We start from the raw sequence: 21,638 nt of genomic DNA, 5'->3' as shown, positions 1-21,638 counted from the left end.
ATTTTTAGTAGAGACGGGGTTTCACCGTGTTGACCAGGATGGTCTCGATCTCTTGACCTCGTGATCCACCCACCTCGGCCTCCCAAAGTGCTGGGATTACAGGCGTGAGCCACAGCGCCCGGCCCCAAAATTCTTCACATAAATTGGACCAGTTCATTCAGAAGCCTAGAGTTAAGCATCCTATTTTCTTTGTAGGTACTCTAAATAGTAGTCTGCTACTAGGCAATCTTCTTTGCCTGTATGCAGACTGGGATCCTGTTTTCCACACTATCTTTGGAAGGGTGACTGAGAATGAATTTGCTTCCAATGGGTCTCAGCTCAAAGGTCACCTTCTAAGGTACTACCCTGAGGACCCCATTAAGAATTACAGCACCTTACCTCCAGCACCTCACCTCCAGCACCTCCTCTGCTGTCCCTGTTTTAGTATTCTCTGAAGCCCTTATCATCAACTGAACTGACTTCTTTAATGTCGTTTCATGATGGCAGGAATTGTGTGCATACATATGCATGTTTTGTTTACTATATCAAGGACAGTGCCTGTCATGTGGTGGCAATCAATAAATGTTAACTGGAATGAATGAACTTTTAATATAATTGATTGTCCGCAGTGTTTTTTTACCTGTAGAGGTGTCATTCCAAGCTCATGTCCACTTCTTCCCTGAGCAATTTTGGATAAATCATTTACAAGGCGCTCGAAAATGTTAGCAGCATTTAAATCACAGTCGTAGTTGACATAAATATCCACAACACACTGGGCATCTTGGAAAATAACATATAAGTATCAGAAATTCTGATCAAATAGCAGTTATGTTTTCTTACCAAACAAGATCTGTTTGCCAACAAATTTCCCCAGTGAACTACTAACCTGGTGGCCACATCTCACTCAGGAAACACATGTTGGACATACTAGGAAGCTGGCAGAGAGGAGGCCATTATCAGGCCTGCTTCTGAGCAAAATGAAATCTCAGGCAGTTCATTCCACCCATCCAAGGCTCACTTTTCACATCAAGGAAGGGGCTAACGACTATCTGATCCACCTCTTAAAGTTGTGTCACTCTTACAAAATTGCATTTGATGCCAGACAAGTAGGATGCTTACTTTAGGCCACCTAATTGTATTGTGTAAGGTAAATCCACATGTATCACAGCACCCAATTGGTAGCATCAGTATCTCAGGTCCTGTGATTAACAGTGCTCAGCTTGTAGGTAATGTGACCAAGTGTCCCAGTTTGACAGGATTAGGGGATTTCTGGGACATGAGACTTTTAGTGTTAAAACCAGGAAGTCCTGGGCAAACCAGTCTGAGTTGGTCATCCTCTAAAAAAGGAGAGGTGGGGCTAGTCATTAAGTCAGAGTTAGCCTTTAAAACTCTAAAAGGAGGGGTTGAAAGTCTTAATGTGAGCTTTGGCAAATTAAAGCATCAAAAGTGTTTATGAGTAAGTCCAGTGGATGAGTGTCCCCAGGTGAAAATACCTGCACAGATCCTTGTCAGAGTCTGAATGACCATCCATCTGTGCTCAAAAGAACTTGTTGATGTTTCTAAAATGTTCAGGAAAATTTCTTTGAAAAAGACCTATATGATATGAAGACAAAGGAGGACACTAATTAACAGTTTCAACCAGGGCTCAAAACATCCAGTCTTCAGGAGCCAGGCCGATCCTGCAGTAAGTAAAGCACCCTAGGCAGAAGGAAAAGAGTGGGGTGCCTGCCCAGCTGAGCAGCACTGTGACCCTGGCCTTGGTGGGGATGGCTGGCGGGGGGTGGCGGCCATCAGGGGAGCTGCCAAGTGGAAATGCAGGACCCATGTTGTGACTTTTTGGAGAGAAACCAGATACCTGGATTTTCATGTAAGGTAGGATTTCTCAATTTGGCAACTAATCTAAATGATTTCAAACAATTTACAGACCAAACAGACATATTCAGGGGTTAAGCCCAGCACACAGACCATCTCCTTTGGTTAAAATGAAAGGCACATAAGATCTGGGGGCAGTAACTTTTTATAAAAAGATATTCTCTTACTCATTCAAAAAGTTCTGATTTACTGGGGTGCTAGCTGATGCATATGCCATTCACAACCCTCCCTGCCCCTGCCCATCCCTGAGTTCAGGGATGGTAAGATATGAAACACTTTCATGAACTATTTTCCTAATGCCTACAGTAATATTAGCAGCATTCTCAATATTGAGTATTATTATTAATGACTAATAATAATAGTAAATAATCAAATGAAAAAAATTTGGAGTCCATACCTCTATCTGCATTTTCAAGTGCATTTTAAAGTTTGAAAGAAGAGTAAGAAAAATGGCAAGAGAGAGCTCAAAGACATCAGGCACTGAAGAGACGCCGTTTTTGGACAAGGCCACACAGAGATATTGCTTGATTGCATTGATGAACATCTCATGAGTCCTGAACACAGGGCCAGCATTTTGCAACACAGAGAGAAGCAGCTGCAGGGAAACCACCTTGGAACGTAGCTCATGGGATCTGGCAAAGAAAATGAAAAACCACAACAGTGCTAAAAGATAAAATGTCAAACAGTATGTTTCTTGAGAAGGTCTTGCTCCTCTGTCAATGAGCAGAATTTTCTGAGAAACCGATGAGTTAAGAATTAATAGCACCTAAATGTCAGGAGAACGAGGACAGATGGCATGAGGTGGGTCCTTCTGGAACTGCAGGCCCTTTGAGAACAAAAGCTGCCAACTCCTTTTTGTCCCTCTCCATCACAAAGTAGAGAATACAGCAGGAGCAAAGTAAGCATCAACTGACTCTGGAGAAAGGGTTGTGCAACTGCACTGATGGAACCAAGACTTTATATCACTTGTGGGAGGCTGAGTCACCTGGCTCACCCTACCTTCACGAACCACGAAAATGGTGCTCTATCCACCTACCTCACAACCCTCCCTCCCCGCTGCCCATCCCTGAGTTCAGGAATGGTAAGAAATGGTAAATTTTCGTGAACTATTTTCTTGACATTTATTTTTATTTTTTAAAATTTATCGTTTGAGACAGAGTCTCACTCTGTCACCCAGGCTACAGTTCAGTGGCAAGGTCTTGGCTTACCGCAACCTCTGCCTCCTGGGTTCAAGCGATTTTCTTGCCTCAGCCTCCCAAGTGGCTGGGATTACAGGCATGCGCCACCAGACCTGGCTAATTTTTGTATTTTTTGTAGAGATGGGGTTTCATCTTGTTGGCCAGGCTGGTCTCGAACTCCTGGCCTCATGTGAGCCACCCGCCTCGGCCTCTCAGAATGCTGGGATTACAGGTGTGAGCCACCACATCCGACCTATTTTCCTAATACTTATGATAGTATTAGCAACATTCTCAATAGATGAGTTGAGAATTATTAATGACTAATGACAAGAACAATAGTGACAATTTATAAAGTACAAGGCCCCATGCTCAGGACAATATTGATATTTCATTTAATCAATCTTGGAAGATGATTTTCCATTATTTCCATTTTTCAGATGAGGCTTGGTAAGTCATATAGCCAAGGAACTGCTCTCAAGTGGAGGGGCCAAGATCTAAATGCAGCCTTTTCTGGCTCTGAAACCTCTGCTTTCTTCACTCCACAGTGCTGACATCCTTGTAGTAGTTTGTTTAGTGCAAAGAAATGTCTGGTTTCCCTGTGTCAAATTTGGGGCTTACAACTGTACTGATGAAGCAGAGGTTTCCAAACAGAACAGGGAACTGAGGCTTGCAGGCATCCTGTCCTCCCTATTCTATATCACGAGATTCAATTCACTAGCTAGTAAAAATGTGGTTTTTATATGTTCAACAAACAGACTGTTTTTTTGCATTCCCATGCCAAAAAAAGAGAAACTGAGCAAAATCTTGGTTGGTGGGGATAGTGAGACAATTCAATATGAAAGGACTGTAGAGACTATGAGTCTGAAAAGTTGTAAAACCATTCCTGCACTTACACTGACAATGAGACACGATGCTGGGACTTCTTGGAACAAAGGGAATGTGAAACACAGTACCATGTGCTACTGGATCATTGGGTTTAAGATGGTCTGCTTACTTTGGGTCTGGAGGGCCTTCACCAAGGGGTTTCATGGACAGCTTGCACAGGGAGCGGAACACAAGGAAGGCATCCTTCTGCAGAACATGGGAGAACCTGGCAGCCACTTGATGTCCTTGTGCATCAGATTCCTAGGATTAGAAATAAACATCAGCAGGGTGTGGTGGCATGTATCTGTAGTCCCAGCTATTCAGGAGGCTGAGGCGGGAGGATCCACTGAGCCCAGGAGGTCAAGGCTGCAATAGGCCATGATGACACCTCTGCACTCCAGTCTGGGCAACACAGTGAGATTGTATCTCAAAAAATAAAAAGGGAGGGAGAAAAAACAAAAGCATAACTCTTACCAAAAATAAGAAATGTAATCATCTCAGGAAAATTCAAATTCTTCTATTTATTTAACAGGGAGATGAGGGATGTGGGGGAGGGGAAGATAGGACAAAACAGGAGCTATGGAGGAATCATCACAGCAATTCTACAACCTTGTTCCTTGTTCTTCAGAGTTGGTGTGGGTGGTTTAAAATGAAAAATAATCAAAAGTTAAGATGTAAAAAGAAACAAAACACAGGCAATTATATTAGCTTGGGTAAGAGAGGTATGTCTAAGAATATTTTTGTAGGCCAGCTGCAATGGCTCATGCCTGTAATCCCAACACTTTGGGAGGCTGAGGCAGGCGGATCACAAGATAAGGAGTTCGAAACCAGTCTGGCCCACATAGTGAAAACCCATCGCTACTAAAAATACAAAAAATTAGCCGGGTGTAGTGGCGCACACCTGTAACCCCAGCTACTCAGTAGGGTGGGGAAGGAGAATTGCTTGAACCCAAGAGGCAGAGGTTGCAGTGAGCCAAGATTGCGCCACTGCACTCCAGCCCGGGCAACAGTGTGAGACTTTGTCTCAAAAAAAAAACCAAAAATAAAAATAAAAATAAATAAATAAATAAAAAGCAGGTTGCAACACAGGATACATACTGTATTATTCTATTTAAGTGGAAAAATGTGTGAGATGCAGAAAAATCTAGAAGGATATAAGTGAGATGTTAACAATGGTAATCTCTGGGTTATCAATGACTTTCCCATACATACTGACTTCTCAATACAGAGAAGGAAAAACAGGTAACTATATATTTTATTTTTCCATAATGAATTATACTATTTTGAGAGAGAAGAAAAGTGGCAGGAATTTAAGTGTTTAAAGGTCTGAGTAAACAGGGTTTAATAATGATGTTGTATACCAAGCAACATTCGCACCTTCCAAGAACTGAATGTGCTAATACAAAGAATATCAGCCCAGGACTGTGTGACTAATAAATGAATACGGCTTATTTTACTTGCTTTTTTTTGAGAAAAGGTTTAATTCTGCATATTTTGAAAAAGAAAAAATGGCAACGAATCCACACAGGATATCACCAACATACCAGATTATCTGCTGATGACAAAGACTGCCTGTCATCTGCTATCCCGTTGGTCTGTGAGTTTTCATCAACTCCTGGAGGAATAGCACATTCCTGGCACTCCAGTTCACCTAGAGCTCTCTGAGGTTCTGTCAGACCATGCTTTTCCGCTGCTTCTTAAAACACAAGTACAAAGTCATAGCCAAATTAGTACTGTACTTACCCCCGAAGGTTGCCTGACACCAGAAAGAAGTTATTTGTGTAACCTCCCAGCCGCTGCTTTTTCCCCTTTTCCTGTGCCACCAGCCCATGACTGACATAATCCTGGAAAAGGCATGGCCAAAGTGATGCTTCAGCTTTACAAGTTATCTGTTATCCACAGCCCCACTGCCAGGGCCACAACAATATACAATTCTCTTCAGGTCAATGGTGCCTCCAGAATTGCAGAATGCAGCCGTCCTGCCCACCCATCCCCATTCATTTTTGTAAAAGATTAGAAGCAGCTAACCCTGAAAAGTATAGATTTTTTTAAAAGTACCATTAGTAAAAGAATTAGAGAAGAGCCAGTTATGATAGAAAACCTTAGTCACAGAGAAAAAATGTAAACCTGGGCTTCCTGGCAGCCATGTGAAAAAGGGAAAGAATTAAAGAATTAAATAGATTTCATCATTTAACAAAGGAAAGCATATCTGATGATCGGCAGAGCAATGAAACTCTAAGAAAAATTTATAATGTGGTTCTTTATATACAAAAGGGACATGAAATAACTTAATGAGAACAATTTTCAATAACAGCTTTTACAAAATATATTTCATTCAACAAATATTAAGTGCCTATTATGTGCCAGGTTCTGCAGTAGTGGCTTGAGGGCACAAAGTAAACAAGACAAACATTCATTATGTGATGACTTCTTGTATAGAGCCCAGAAACAAGCCTAAAGGTAAGAAATAAAATTTTTCTATTTTACAGGCATTCTGTAAGAAGTAATAATAGAATATGTATATAGCTTTGTGGTACCTTAACAAAAAGATAGGGCTTAGAAAAGTGGCTTTTAAATCTTGACTTCTGTAAGAAATTAATTTTTAAAATTATATCCCAGTACAGACACATGCACATAAACTGAAACACATTTAATGAAACAATACTTAACATTATATGTGATGCAGTCAGATCATTTGTACTCTATTTCATTTTACTCCCTTTCATTTAAAAAAATGCTGATTATAACCCACTAACATCTTGATGTCTGGACCAATTAATGGTTTATTGGCACTGGAATCAAGTGTTCAGCATACAGCCACTGACCTGAGATTTTAGGCAGAAACAAAGAAAAAAACATCATCTAATAGTCATTCTGAGCTATACAAGTTTAATTCCACTGAAACTATACCATGAGGCAGTTATGAATGAAGCCTAACTAACTAAAGCTTCCCTGTACACCTGGTACCTAATGACATGTGGACTGTCCTCTTGACACAACAATAGCTGGCCATGGAAACTCAGCTGCAATGGACATGGACCTCAGGGCTCACAGCCCACTCCTAGAAAAACCTGGATACCCCCTAATCTAGAAGGCAGATGGAATGGCCCTCTACGTCTCTATGTGGAGCATCTAAGCTGTCAGATTATGTTTCTTAAACCCAACCCAAATGAGAATAAAATGAGTCAGTAAAAACAAGTCATTTTTGAAACCCATATAAAAGATGGGCAGACATGGGAAGATTCAGTTTCCATGAGCTCCACAAGTTCTCGGGGCAGAGAAGAGGAAACTTCACACTACAATATTTTGCTGAGGACTTTTTGGAGGAATGAGGGAAGAGAAAAGGCTAGGTTGTCCTTGGTTTTTACCTTTAATGGCGGAGGTGACTACATCTTCTAAAATGTCCTTCACCACCTCCTGGGCTCCATCATCAGTCCCTGTACACACACCCAAATACAAAACACACATAAGCATTTCCAGGAAAAACAAAGGAAGAGAGGGAAGGAGATTACGGAGAGATGCATTTCAGAAGGCAAGGGTACAAACAAGTTCTCCCAAAGGCCAAATCTGATTGTGCCAATGGAGGACAATTACCTTGAAATCTGGAAACTTAGGCAGCATCTGTTCTGCTTTAGAGGTTCCCTTTGTGGAGCACTAAAATCCCACTGGCTCGTACTCTCTTCCTAAGTCTCAGTGGCTTGGCCCAGGGCCCTTCCCACCACCCCCAACTTGGAGGCAGGAGCTCGATTTTAATCAGCCTAGGGTCCCTGGCAGAACAAAAGATGGAGCTTTCTCTTGTGCCTGAGCCTCAGGGACCAACAACTTGCCTTCTGCTGCTTCGCCTTCCCACACTGGAAACCCAGAATTTGGTATGAGATTTCCAATGTGACAGTTGAGGATTTACTAAACTTTTATGAAATTATTCTGTAAAATGTTAACTGTTTAAGCAGAAGAGGTTCGGTATCTCTTACTTTTTTTTTTTTTTTTTTTTTTTTCCAGAACACTAGTTCTGGGAAAGAGTTCATATAAAGTAAACAGCTCTTGGCTAGATGTTTAGAAGTAAACATTACTCTTTTTTTTTTTAAAGACAGGGTTTTGCTCTCTTGCCCAGGCTGCAGTGCAATGGCAGCATCCTAGCTCACTGCAACTTCTGCCTCCTTGGCTCAAGCAAGCAATCCTCCTGCCTCATCATGCCCAGCTAACTTTTGTAGTTTTAGTAGAGATAAAGTTTCGCTATGCTGCCTAGGCTGGTCATAAATTCCTGAGTTCAAGTGATCAACCCACCATGGCCTCCCAAAGTGCTGGGATTACAAGCATGAGCCACTGCACCTGGTCTAGCATTACTCATTTATAAAACATCGTTTTGACCAAAAAGGCAATCACCTTAAAAAAGCAAAACCAAAATAACCCTCTGACTATGTATTAATGAGGATTTTCAACCCAACTACCATTTTTATGAGTTCTATGCTTGACCTATAAGATCCTCCTGGAGGGCAGTGCTAAGTATTTTCATTTCCATTGGGCACTTAATACCCTGGAACTATCTATGTGGCAAAGTAAATTTGTGTGGAAAATATTGATGTTACAAGTTTTTCCTAGGAGGCAAAGGGAACTTGAAATTAGAAAACCCCAGAAACAGTCACAATCTACTAAACTCACTTCTTCATCTAAAAAGGATGATTTAGACTATATCACTGTTACTCAAACTTCATCATTCTCAAACCACCTTCATAATTTTTGCCACATTCATGCACCACTATATTATTATGTATTTTAAATATACTGTCATGTACCACATAACGTTTGGTAAATGAGGAACCACACATATAATAGTGGTCCCGGAAAATTACAAATTGAGCTGAAAAATTCCTACCACCTAGTGACATCATAGCTGTCGTTATGTTGCAGCACAACTTATTACTTATATTTGTGGTGATGCTGGTGTGAACAAACATACTCTGCTACCAGTCATATAAAACCATAGCACATGCAATTCTATACAGTACATAATGGCAATGGTAATAAACGACTATGTTATTAGTTTACGTATTTACTATAATATACTTTCTTTTTGAGAGAGAGTCTCACTCTGTCGCCCAGGCTGGAGTGCAGTGACACAATCTTGGCTCGCTGCAACCTCTACCTCCCAGGCTCAAGCAATTCTCCCGACTCAGCCTCCCAGGTAACTGGGATTAGAGGCGTCTGCCACCACACCCAGCTAATTTTTGTATTTTTAGTAGAGATGGGGTTTCACCACATTGGCCAGGCTGGTCTCAAACTCCTGACCTCAAGTGATCTACCCACCTTTGGCTTCCCAAACTGTTGAGATTACAGGCATGAGCCACCATGCTCAGCCTATACTATACTTTTTATTGTCACTGCCTTCTACTTATTTAGAAAAGAAGTTGTTCACTGTAAAAAAAAAAAAAAAAAAAAAAGTCTCAGGCAGGGCGGGGCACGGTAGTTCATACTGGTAATCCCAGCACTTTGGGAGGCCAAGGCAGGTGGATCACGAGGTCAGGAGATCGAGACCATCCTGGCCAACATAGTGAAACCCCATCTCTATTAAAAATACAAAAATTAGCTGGGCAAAGTGACACGTGCCTGTAATCTCAGCTACTCAGGAAGCTGAGGCAGGAGAATAGCTTGAACCTGGGAGGCGGAGGTTGCAGTGAGCTGAGATGGCACCACTGTACTCCAGCCTGGCAACAGAGTGAGACTCTGTCTCCAAAAAAAAGGTCTGAGGCAGGTTCAGGAAGCATTCAAGAAGTATGTATTGTTATTATAGGAGATACCAACTCCATGTGTGTTACTGCCCCTGAAGAGCTTCCAGGGGACAAGCTGTGGAGGTGGAAGACAGTGATATGAATGATCCTGACCCTGTGTAGGCCCAGGCTAATCTGTTTTGTGGCTTAGTTTAAAAAAAAAATAATTTTTTTTTTTAAGTTTTAAAAACCTAATATTTAAGAAATAGAAAAAAAAGTTATAGAATAAGAATATAAAGAAAAAATATTTTTGTGCAGCTGTACAATGTGTTTGTTTTAAACTATACGCTATTATAAGAGTTAAAAAGTTATAAAAATAAAGTTTATAAAGTAAAAATGTTACAATAAGCTAAAATTAATTTATTATTGAAGAAAGAAAATTATTTTTATAGGCTAGGCACAGTGCCTCATGCCTATAATCCCAACACTTTGGGAGACCAAGGCGAGAAGATCACCTAAGGTAGTTTGAGACCAGCCTGGTCAACATCGTGAAGCTCAGTCTCTACCAAAAATATCAAAATTAACTGGGTGTGGTAGCGGGCACCTGTAATCCCAGTTACCCAGAAGGCTGAGGCAGGAGAATCACTCTGTCCCGAAGCAAAATAAGGGAGCCACCTTGAATAGGTTCACATAGAGGAAGCCTTGCTGCCATTCCCTCCCTAACCAGCTAGAGAACCACCTAACTCACATCCTTCCTAACAGATCCTGAATTTTGTTTTGGAAGGGAATGTGCCTATATTTCCCAGCCTTTCTTGCAGAAAGGATGATCATGTGATGAAGTTATAATCAACGAAGGGTAAGCACAAGTTATCAAGGGTGGTAACAACTTCCAGAAAACTCCTCTTTAGAAAGGGGAGTGACTCAGCTGGCAGAGTTCTTTAGTCCTACCTCTTCCTCTTTCTTCCTACCTGGAACAAAACAACAGGATCCTGAGCCATAAGATGACCTTAAGGATAGAAGTCACATGCTATGAATAATGGGGGGAAAATGGGAGGAGTCTGAAATAAGGCCTACCCACATCTGGTTAAGTAGGGAGCATGGGAGATGGTAGGGTAGGAAGAGTCATTCAATCAACAAACTGAGTGTCTATGTGTCCAGCGCTGCTCCAGGCATTTGGAACATATCACCATCTAAAACAAAGATCCTGGTCAGGTGCAGTAGCTCACACCTGTAATCTCAGCACTTTGGGAGGCTGAGATGGGTGGATCACCTGAGGTCAGGAGTTCGAGACCAGCCTGGCCAACATGGTGAAACCTGTTTCTAATAAAAAATACAAAATTAGCCAGGAGTGGTGGCATGTGCCTGTGGTCCCAGCTACTCAGGAGGCTGAGGCAGGAGAATCACTTGAACTTGGGAGGCGGAGGTTGCAGTGAGCCAAGATCTCACCACTGCACTCCAGCCTGAGCAACAGAACAAGACTCTGTCTCGAAAAAAAAGTGAGCTAAGAAATCCACAAACACACAGGTAATTTTACATAGAATTTATAAAAATGTTTTAGGATTCTGACTTTCAACTCCCAACATCAGACATCAGTGTGCTGGAACAAAACATCAGCGTGCTGATGTCTGGTGTTGGGAGTTAAAAGTCAGAATCCTAAAAACAAACTTTAACTCCTGGCCTCAAGTGATCCAGCTGCCTTGGCCTCCCAAAGTGCTAGGATTGGAGGCCACCACGCCCAGCAGCCTCAGGTATTTCTTTATAGCAATGCAAGAACGGACTAGTACAGATGCTCAGGCCTATTGGTAAATTCTCTTCATCTACACAAATAACATGGGAGGCAAATTATCCCAGGAAGGTTGTGGGGGTTCCCAGTTAATTAAACTGGAAAACATTATGTTGAATGTCGAGTTAGCAGCACAATGAGTGTCTATGTGATGGTGATTACTAAAGGACAGTCTGTGGGAGAGCCCCACGGCTGTGTCCAACATCCACGTACTTTAGTAACATATAAAAATAATAGCCACAGAGGCACTAGAGCTCAGGCCTCTCACTGGGCCTTGATGCCTGGACTCTAGGCCTGGGCACTGTCTCCCTTGTTCCCTTGTCTGCCTTGCTCAACTCTCTCGCCTGAAGGACCTGTACTTTCTTGTTTTTTTGAGATGGCGTCTCGCTGTCGCCCAGGCTGGAGTGCAATGGCGTGATCTCGGCTCACTGCAACCTCCACCTGCCGGGTTCAAGCAATTCTCCTGCCTCAGCCTCCTGAGTAGCTGGGATTGCAGGTGCTCTCCTGAATCAGCCGCCTGAGTAGCTGAGATTACAGGTGCACACCACCAAGCATGGCTAATGGTTTTGCATTTTTAGTAAAGACGGGGTTTCACTATATTGGCCTGGCTGGTCTCGAACTCCTGACCTCATAATCCACCCACCTCGGCCTCCCAAAGTGCTGGGATTACAGGTGTGAGCCACTGTGCCCCGCCAAGACCTGTTCTTTCTTTAGAGACTAGTCCTGAGAACTGGAAGTCATTTACTCTTTTAAGATTGATTGACTGATTTAGAGATGGGGTGTTTATTTAGAGACAACGTCTTGCTTTGCTGTCCAGGATGGAGCACAGTGAGCTACACAGACACACTGCAGCATCAAACTCCTGGCCTCAAGTGATCCTCTTGCCTCAACCTCCCAAGTGTAGCTGGGAATACAGGTGTGTGTGCCATGGCACCCAGCCCCCTTGTTCTTTTGAAAGGTAACAGCACACGTCCATTATGACCCCCTATGTGTGGGTCTGGGTTTTGCTTCTCCTAGGCAATCTGATTCCCATGTTCCTGGGAAAGTCTCATAGGATGCACCAAGTATTGGCCACAAAATCCACAGCAACATGCTAACTGCAAATTATTTTCTCTTTGTTAGAGCAGAACTTCAAGTTACCGTGTTTCTGCAAAATTATATTCTAGCAATAATGCTTTCTCCTCATTCAAAAAATGTATTTGCTGAATGTCTGCTGTGTGTGCCAGGCACCATTTTAGGTGTTGGGAATATGGTGGTGAGCAGGGCAGCCTAAGCTTCAGACCAGGAACAATTGAACAGAATCCTTCAGTAATTTCAGGTATTGGTGAGTGCTATGAAAAAAATAAAAGATAATGAGAGACAGGTGTGATGAGGAGCTGCAGAAGTTGATCAGGGAAGCCTCTCTCAGTCTCAACCGAGAGACCTGAAGATACAGGGGGTTCAGAGGCAGGGAAGAGACAGTAAGTGCAAAGGCACTGAGGTAGAAATAAACATAGCCTTTCAATAACCAGAAAGGGCACCTGTGCATTGTGTAGCAAAAAAGAGAAAGAGAGATATAAGCTATGAGGACAGGGCATGGTTTTCATTCAGAATGGGGCAGGATGGGGAATTACCAAAGGGTCTTTGAGCAGGGGTCATGATCTAATTCATGCGTTTGAGAGATCACTTTGGCTCCTGTACAGAAAATGGGCTAAAGCGGAAGCACTTTTATGCAGCTCAGAGAGACTTGGTTTTATATCTCCACAGCTATGCTTATTACAGTGTATTTAAATATTAATATTTATTGACTGTTCACAGCTTAACAAGGGTTACAGTAAAAACCTGATCCTTGCCCTAGAGAGTTAAAAAGGCAAAGATGATGACAGATACAGAGGGTGGGCTGGGGGGTTCTGAGCACCTTCCTTAGGACTCTCAACAGCAGGAGTAAGTAGATGGCAACTCTGTGCTAACCCTGAGACAAACACCATTCTTGGTGGCAATTTTTTCTTTTGTGCTTTCCTTGAATAAATGAATACCAAACAACATTCCAGCAACAACACTTGGTCTGTTCTCATGTATGTCAAGCAGTCTGGAAAATTAAAAGGAATAAAACCCGCTCAAATATGTGCACTCCAGTAGGGAACACACTAGCAACAGAAATCACTATCAGTAATGTGGCTGAAGAAGAGATGAGGTCAATTATGAAGACAGGTCAGATACATTGTGTAGATAACAACCTGCTTGAGTGAAGAAGCATTTGACAGAATCACTTGGGAAAGGAAATTCCTAAGAAAGTAACAATTTTGGATCTGGTTCCCACAAACTGCTCAGGGAGAGATATGAACGGTCAGAAGTATCATCTTATAACAACTCAATCCAATATTTCATTTCATTTAGTTTAAGAATATAATCAGGTGTGGGATAGTCTCTCACTTAAAAACCGAACAAAAAGCAGTGATACACATGGTCACAAGAAGAAGAAAACAAAGCTATCTGTCCATCTGTCTATCCACCTGCTACCTTCTTGCTCCTTCCACAGATATCTGTGAGTGGCTACTAACTGCCAGGCACTGGGCAAGGCATGGAGATCCAGTGTAGACATGAGAATCAAAGCCTTTGTGCTCCTGTGGACAGACACTGAGTGACTAATCACCCAATCAATTAACTACTGGGAGCAAAGTGTGCCAACTGAGGCTAACATGAAGAAGTAGTAGCTAGATACATCCCAGCACTATTTAGAGAAAACAGCACAGCTCACAACAGGACACTTCATATCATGCCTCGCTGGTTATGTTTCCTAAGAGAAAAGCAATGGGAAAGGCCCAGAAAGAGACAAGCTGTTATCAGAGGTTCCCTTCATATGTTATGACATATGCCTCTTCTGCCCCTCACACAGGCTGATTCCCTCTCACACTTGGAAAAAGACCGTATCAGCCCGTACCTGACAGCGATGAGCCTCCTTCTCTGGGCACGCCTCCATTTTCTGTGCTTACTTTTCCAGAATCACTCCTGGCATGTTCACCATTGGCTAAATCTGTTTTCTCGGGAGTTGTTGGTTTGCTTTGTGCCTGGCTGTGCTTCAAATGAACAAACTTTGGGGATACTGCTGCAGCTTGGATCACAGGGGACTGGGGTTTCGACTGGATTGGTTTTTCCAGTTCTCTGGCCTCCTGCAACTAAAAGGCAACAAAAAAGGGATACAGTTTAAATAGTCTCAGCATTTTGGTAAGGAATAAAAATTATGCCAGCCTATTGCTTAAAAAATTTCCTGGGCTGGGTGCAGTGGCTAACACCTGTAATTCCAGCACTTTGGGAAGCTCAGGCAACAGGAATGCTTGAGCCCAGGAGTTTGAGACCAGCCTGGGCAACATGGTGAAACTCTCAGAAAACAAAAAAACTTAGCTGGGTGTGGCGGCACATGCTTGTAGTCCCAGCTACTTGGGAGGTTGAGGTGAGAAGATTACTTGAGCTGGGGGGGTCAAGCCTGCAGTGAGCCATGATCATGCCGCTGCACTCCAGCCTGGGCAACAGAACAAGACTCTCCCCCCCCACCAAAAAAAAACAACAAACCTTCCAGCCACAAGGATAACATACTTAAAAGGAAATAAATTCCTTTGACAAACTCCAAAAAAATTCTGAACACAAATTTCAAAACCTATGTTAGTTTCTCTGATTTTTAAAGCAAGAACAAAAGTACAGCATAGAGAATGCACAGGAAGAAGGGGTAACTTTAAAATGCTAGTGAACCTTCACAGGCACCAAGGTTACACATGAAAGAGTTCAGAGAGCAATGATGTATTGCCCCCAGCACATAAGAGCTGCCACTCACCACTTGGTTTTCCATGCGGGTGAAAATGACGTTGAGCATCTGAGTAAGGGTAGCCTTGGCAGTGGTTTGATTGATGAGATTTTTGCTGGCCAAATAGATATTGTAACATGTCCTCACTGTCTGAAGGATAGTACCCTCATGAATTTCAATGTGTGGGGAAGTCACTGCCGTCAGAAGAGCCTAAAACAGAAATCCGCGACCTTCACCATCGGGAACGCACGGCACCATCCTGCCCTCCTAGGGCCACAATTTTCTAGAGGGTCTGGTTTTGTTTTTCTTTTCTGTTTTTTTTTTTTTTTTAATAAATTTTAAGATGGCTCTGCACATTTAAACTGGATGATGATTATTAAGAGCCAACTTCTATGGCTGTTAGTTTAAAAACAATGCACAGTTCTATGAAATCCAAATTATTTGAAACAATTAAATTGTGTTGAAGCATACTGCCTCACTTTCTAAAAAGCCAAACTTCTGGCCAGGCAGGGTGGCTCCCTTGAGGTTGGGAGTTTAAGATAAACCTGGCCAACATGGTGAAACCCATCTCTTTTAAAAATACATAAATAATCCAGGAGTGGTGGTGCCTGCCTGTAGTCCCAGCTACTCGAAAGGCTGAGGAACAAGAATTGCTTGAACCTGGGAGGCAGAGGTTGCAGTGAGCCAAGGTTGCACCACTGCGCTCCAGCCTGGATGACAGAGCAAGACTATGTCTCAAAAAAGCAAAAACAAAAACAAGCCAAACTTCTGAATGTTAATACTGACTGAAAAACCTACAACGAATAACACAGACAATTATCTCAGGACATATAACACTTCAATGTGATCTCACCCAGATTTTTCAGAAAATACATGTTTCGATGGTGACTGGTTTCCCAATTTCCTGGTGGTTTTTCAAGAAAGCTTTAAGAAAGGTTTATTTAGCATGAAGCCCTCTCCTCATAATGCTAATAGTTTCAGGACTTAAGATTTGTAACCTTGGCTACACCCATCCTGATCCTGTTGTCAGACAAGCAGAAGGTACCACCCTGTGCCAAACCATTCTTGGCAGCAGAAATTGAACAGGGAAGTAGGACAGGGGCAAGGCAAAGATAAGAATATCAACAAAGACCCGCTGAGAAATCCAGACTAGGAATCCAGGGTTAACTAGAGGATTTCAAGATGATTTAATTCACAAGCAAATGGTTTACTTTGAAAACATACCTGGTTCCATTTTTCTTGTCTCAGTCCATGCTAATAAACTCTCACACCTAACAAAAGATCTAAATGATGCTGAAATCTTTCTGTTCCAGCTCAGCACCACCGGAGACAACTAATACATGGTAAATTAGAAATCCAGATTTCCACGGGGACTTGCTTTCTAATTTAAAAACCAGACAGGCAAACACATAGGTATACCTTAATTATTTGTAACTGAACCCCTTCATCGGTCTGAGGGCCCTGAAAACAATTGCAAATGGTTTCAACAATTCTGTCGATCAGCCGCTTCCCAGGTGCTCCACTGTCAGGGGCGTTGCCAGTGATGTGCCCATATGCGATGAGTTTCTAAACAGAGAAAGAATAGAGATTACAAATTTCTGCTTGGCCAGGACTGAGGCCTTCCGTGGCAGCCCAAGACAGCAAAAGACAGGCACTTCCAGTTCCTACAGAGTCCTCTGCGGTCCCCAGGAGCCAGGCAGGCATAACCACCATAACCATTCTGTGACTGCAACCTTCTTCCTGTCTCCTGACAGCAAAAGATGCCTGTAATGGTGATATAGTAGCCGACAAAAAATGCAAGGTATAGGGCACTCCCTAGTACGCATCTCTGCAAAGCTGAGGAATTACAAGCTATACATACTCATGACAGAGAGATCAGTGGTTGTCTAGAGTTATGGGTCAGGGTAGGGAGACATAGGGAGTGATTGTTAATTACAACATAAAAAGAGTCTAGTTAGGTTGTGGTAATGGTTGCACAACTCTGTCAATAAACTAAAAATCACTAAAGTGTGTGTGTGTGTGTGTTTGTGTGTGTGTGTGTGTTTTGAGACAGGGTCTCACTCTGTCACCCAGGCTGGAATGAAGTGGTACAGTCATGGTTCACTCAAGCCTCAACCTCCCAGGCTCAAGCAGTCCTCCTACCTCAGCTTCTTGAGTAGCTGGGACCACGGGCACATGCCACCATGCTAGGTTAATTTTTCTTTATTCTTTGTAGAGACAGGGTCCTCCTATGTTGCTCAGGCTGGTCCCAAACTCTTGGGATCAAGTGATCCTCCTACCTGTAATCCCAAAGTAGTGGGATTACAGATGTGAGCCACTGCGCCTGGCTTGAATTATACTTTTTTTTTTTTTTTTTTGAGATGGAGTCTTGGTTTGTTGCCAGGCTGGAGTGCAGTCTTGGCGCAATCTCGGCTCACTCCAACTTCTGCCTCCTGGGTTCAAGCAATTCTTCCGCCGCAGCCTCCCGAGTAGCTGGGACCACAGGCACGTGCCACCACACTTGACTAATTTTTGTATTTTTAGTAGAGACAGGGTTTCACCATGTTGGCCAGGATGGTCTCGATCTTCTGACCTCATGATCCGCCCATCTCAGCCTCCCAAAGTGCTAGGATCACAGGTGTGAGCCACCACACCTAGCAGAATTAAACTTTAAATGAATGAATTGTATGCATGTTAATTTTATCTCAAAAAGCTGTTAAAATTATATATTTATATATATATATATATGAATATGTATTTTCTTTCAATGGAAAGATACCCAAGAAACTAAGAACATGGTTTGCTTGAGGGAGGAGAACTAAGCAGCTGTGAGCTGCGGTGGAACTAAGACACTCTGTAGTACATCTTTTCATTTATTTTCAATGTTGAATTGTGTCAGTGTATTTTCTATTCCAAAAATCAAAGTTAAAACTTGATCTGCATAAAAATAACTGCATTTCACACTTGTATCAGGAAATAGTGTGTGCCACCCACAAGCAGCTGCTTGGGCCCTGCCCTCTCTGAGAGGTTATAGACTGGTCTGTGCCACCTCACCCATGACCGGGATATCAGCATGGAGGGCAAAGCTGGAAGGAACCTCAAACATCAGCAGCAGGATGATTTCTATGCCTGGCTGGGAAACAAAATCACCCAAGGGAGCTCACTAAAAACACAGGTTCCTGGACCTCAACCCAGACCTACTGAAGTAGAACTTCTGTGTGGAGCCCAGGAATCAGTGTTTTTCTCCAAGCTATCCAGGTTATATTGATGGTTGATCAGATAAAAGAATCAGTCATCTGGCACGTATACATGTGAACTCTATGGCATTCTCTGCCTCCAGTGACTTGGTGAAGACTCCTACAACTGCTGTTCTTTCTCCGTTTTAGCTTCTAGCTGGTTACATTCTTGCTTCTGCCCACACCAGGTGGACTCAGGTTCCTGGGTTATCTATAGAGCAGCCACCACTGCAGGAGGAAGAGTGGCCACTATACAGAAATCTAATGCTGTTTCTCAATGGCTTTTCCCCTTCCTTAGCTATTGAAGTGTCACCACTCAATAAGCAGAAAGAAAAACAGATTGAGAAAGTGGCTGAGAGTAGAAATGCAATACTACCGCATGGAATGGCTGAAGGAGCAGGAGAGAGGCCTGCGCCCACTCTGCTGCTCGAGTCCAACCCCTAAATCTCCAGGTAGGATGTGTGGCCTGTGAAGGCAAGTCCACGTGCCCTTTACCTCACCCGCAGGCTTCTTAGGAGGGCAGGGCTGTCTACCTGGAAAATGAGCTGTGGTTCTGACATTGCTTGCTCTTACATCTAATGGACTCGAGTCTGTTTTGTGCATTGGATTGCAAGCGGGATGGTCTAGGAACTCCTCAAATGTGAATGCTGAAAAGTAGGCTCCATAAAATCCAATACCGATGCCACAAAGCAAGCTTGTCTTTCATACTTTAACTCAAGTATGAAAAGGACAGAAAGCATCCTGTCCTCTACAGACTCCTTACGGGGCACATTACCCTTCAAATCAGAAAAGGTTTTAAGTATGACTTTCCCCCTCATCTGTGCAGTGAGATAAGGCCGGGAGAAAGCAGAGTTCCTGTATCCTGTGGATCTTTCTGGTTCTGCTTTCTCATCCTTCTCTGTGACAGTCCCCATTCTGGGCACTGGGGATAATTGTGTAAGTATTATTTTTCTCAGAGTCTACATTCTCCAGGGAGGCGCACCAAAGCTCAAAGTCCTAACTGGGACCTACAGGCTGTGTGTGATTTGTAGACACTGCCCCCATATCCCACTATCCCTCAGGTAGATGTCCCCACCTTGTTCCTTGCTGATGTAATGAGGGGTGGAAAGAGAGACAGTGAGGCAGGGCTCTGGGCAGCTGGTCCACTGACACATGTGCTGGGGTTTGCACAGGGACAATTCTCGCATGGAAGGGAAGATGATGACAATATAATACACTATAACAGGACTTTATAGGACTAACTGCACAAAGGAAAATGCTATGTGGTTGGTTTCTTGGCATAGAATAGGACATACTTAGTAATGAACAGAAGTTGGAGCAAGTAAGCTGTATTACAAGTTATCCCACCCACACGAATGAATATATTTCGTACAAATTAAGTCTTCTACCTCACTGGTCTCCATTCTGAAGTTAGTTCTATTTATTTTGCCTCAGTGATAGGAATCCAAAGAGTCACCTCTGACCAGAGAAACTGAGGCATGTCTCCAAGGAGCCTTGTACAGAGATGTGCACTGGAACCTTTTGTGTGAATGCGTCTATACAGGGGAGCGATAGGTGAAATGGTGGCATGACACATCATATACCAGTTAAAAGAAATGCACTAGATGTACATGGAACAATAGAGCTAGAGCTTAATAATGGTGTTGAATGTAAAAAGCTGCAGAGAAACTTGTACAAGTGAATCATTTATTTAAAAAAAAAAAAAAAAGAAAAAAGAAAGAAAGAATATTATATACCTAAACAGGCAATTGGATTTGAGGCTGGTGGCCCAAGGAACTTCCTTTCATCTATAAAGTTCAAAAACTTTTTAACAGAGAATGTAGTCATGTACAACTCATATAATTAAAAATTGACTTTTCAATGTACATTAAAAAAAATCTACAAATTTTCTGGAAGAGCTGAAAGATCATGTTTGTGGTATAAACAGGGCAGCTTGGATTAGTGGTTTCCTACAGCCTTATAGGTATACTTTAATAGCAGTAACACATATAAATAGTTTTTCTTTTTTTTTTTTTTTTTTAGAACTGAGGTCTCCCTATGTTGCTCAAGCTGGTCTTGAACTCCTGGGCTCAAGTAATCCTTCCACCTTGGCATCCCAAAGCACTGGGATTATAGGTGTGAACCATCATGCCCAACCCATAACTTTATTTTTCGGAGGCAGAGTCTTGCTCTGTCACCCAGGCTAGAGTGCAGTGGCACAATCCTGGCTCACTGCAACCTCCACCTCCTGGGTTCAAGTGATTCTCCTGCCTCAGCTTCCCGAGTAGCTGGGATTATAGGTGTGTGCTACCACACCTGGCTATTGTTTTGTATTTTTAGCAGAGATGGGGTCTCACCAAGTTGCCCAGGCTGCTCTTGAACTCCTGAGTTCAGGCAATCCGCCTGTCTTGGCCTCCCAAAGTGCTAGGATTACATACGTGAGCTACCACACCCAGACTCAACCTACAATTTTAAATTAAAGCAATATGAATATATTGGGACAATATCGTCAAAAATGTTTTTATTTTTCACTTGAGGCCAGGAGTTAAAGCCCAGCCTGGACAACAAAGCAAGACCCTGTCTCAACAAAAAGTAAAAAAAATAATTAGCTGGGTGTGGAGGCATACTCCTGCAGTCCCAGCTACTTGTGAGGCTGAGGTAGGAGGACTGCGTAACTCCAGGAGTTTGAGGCTGCAGTGAACTATGACCAAGCCACCACACTCTAGCCTGGGTGACAGAGTGAGACCCTGTCTCTAAAAAAAAGAAAGAAAACTGGCTGGGCACAGTGGTTCATGCCTGTAATCCTGTAATCCCAACACTTTGGGAAGCTGAGGTGGGCTTAAGCTCAGGAGTTTAGGACCAGCCTGGACAACATGGCAAAACCCTGTCTTAATAAGAAATAGAAAAATTAACCTGTGGTCCCAGCTACTTGGGAGGCTGGGGTGGAAGGATCACCTGAGCCTGGGGAAGTCAAGGTTATACTGAGCCTGATCATGCCACTGCACTCCAGGCCTGGGTGACAGAGTGAGATGTGAGAACCTGTCTCAAAAAAAATATATATATATATATTATTGATATGTGACCAAAAAAACTTGGAGACCACTTACTACCTTAGATAAGACTGACCCTGGCCGGGCGCGGTGGCTCAAGCCTGTAATCCCAACACTTTGGGAGGCCGAGGCGGGTGGATCACGAGGTCAAGAGATCGAGACCATCCTGGTCAACATGGTGAAACCCCGTCTCTACTAAAACTACAAAAAATTAGCTGGGCATGGTGGCGCGTGC

General features: G+C 42.9%; 1 protein-coding gene across 2 annotated transcripts in view; it reads right to left on the bottom strand.

Annotated features, from left to right (window-relative positions):
* The window catches only part of ARFGEF2 (ADP ribosylation factor guanine nucleotide exchange factor 2), a 97,707-nt gene that overhangs the window by 52,922 nt on the left and 23,147 nt on the right, over positions 1 to 21,638 (bottom strand). The window contains exons 4-12 of one of the 2 annotated variants that reach the window (XM_017541378.1): positions 16,579 to 16,725; positions 15,190 to 15,369; positions 14,302 to 14,536; positions 7,262 to 7,330; positions 5,438 to 5,589; positions 4,024 to 4,154; positions 2,249 to 2,483; positions 1,473 to 1,572; positions 620 to 759 (exon numbers count right to left, since the gene is read on the bottom strand). In XM_017541378.1, the coding sequence (XP_017396867.1) occupies positions 620 to 759; positions 1,473 to 1,572; positions 2,249 to 2,483; positions 4,024 to 4,154; positions 5,438 to 5,589; positions 7,262 to 7,330; positions 14,302 to 14,536; positions 15,190 to 15,369; positions 16,579 to 16,725 (1,389 nt within the window). The remainder of the gene's footprint in view (positions 1 to 619; positions 760 to 1,472; positions 1,573 to 2,248; positions 2,484 to 4,023; positions 4,155 to 5,437; positions 5,590 to 7,261; positions 7,331 to 14,301; positions 14,537 to 15,189; positions 15,370 to 16,578; positions 16,726 to 21,638) is intronic. The other variant, XM_017541379.2, reaches the window with a different exon arrangement.

This window comes from Cebus imitator, unplaced genomic scaffold, assembly GCF_001604975.1.
Source record: "Cebus imitator isolate Cc_AM_T3 unplaced genomic scaffold, Cebus_imitator-1.0 Scaffold132, whole genome shotgun sequence".
Classification (NCBI taxonomy): domain Eukaryota; kingdom Metazoa; phylum Chordata; class Mammalia; order Primates; family Cebidae; genus Cebus; species Cebus imitator.
The sequence above is the reverse complement of the archived record's forward strand: the minus strand, read 5'-3'. Positions and strand labels throughout refer to the sequence as shown.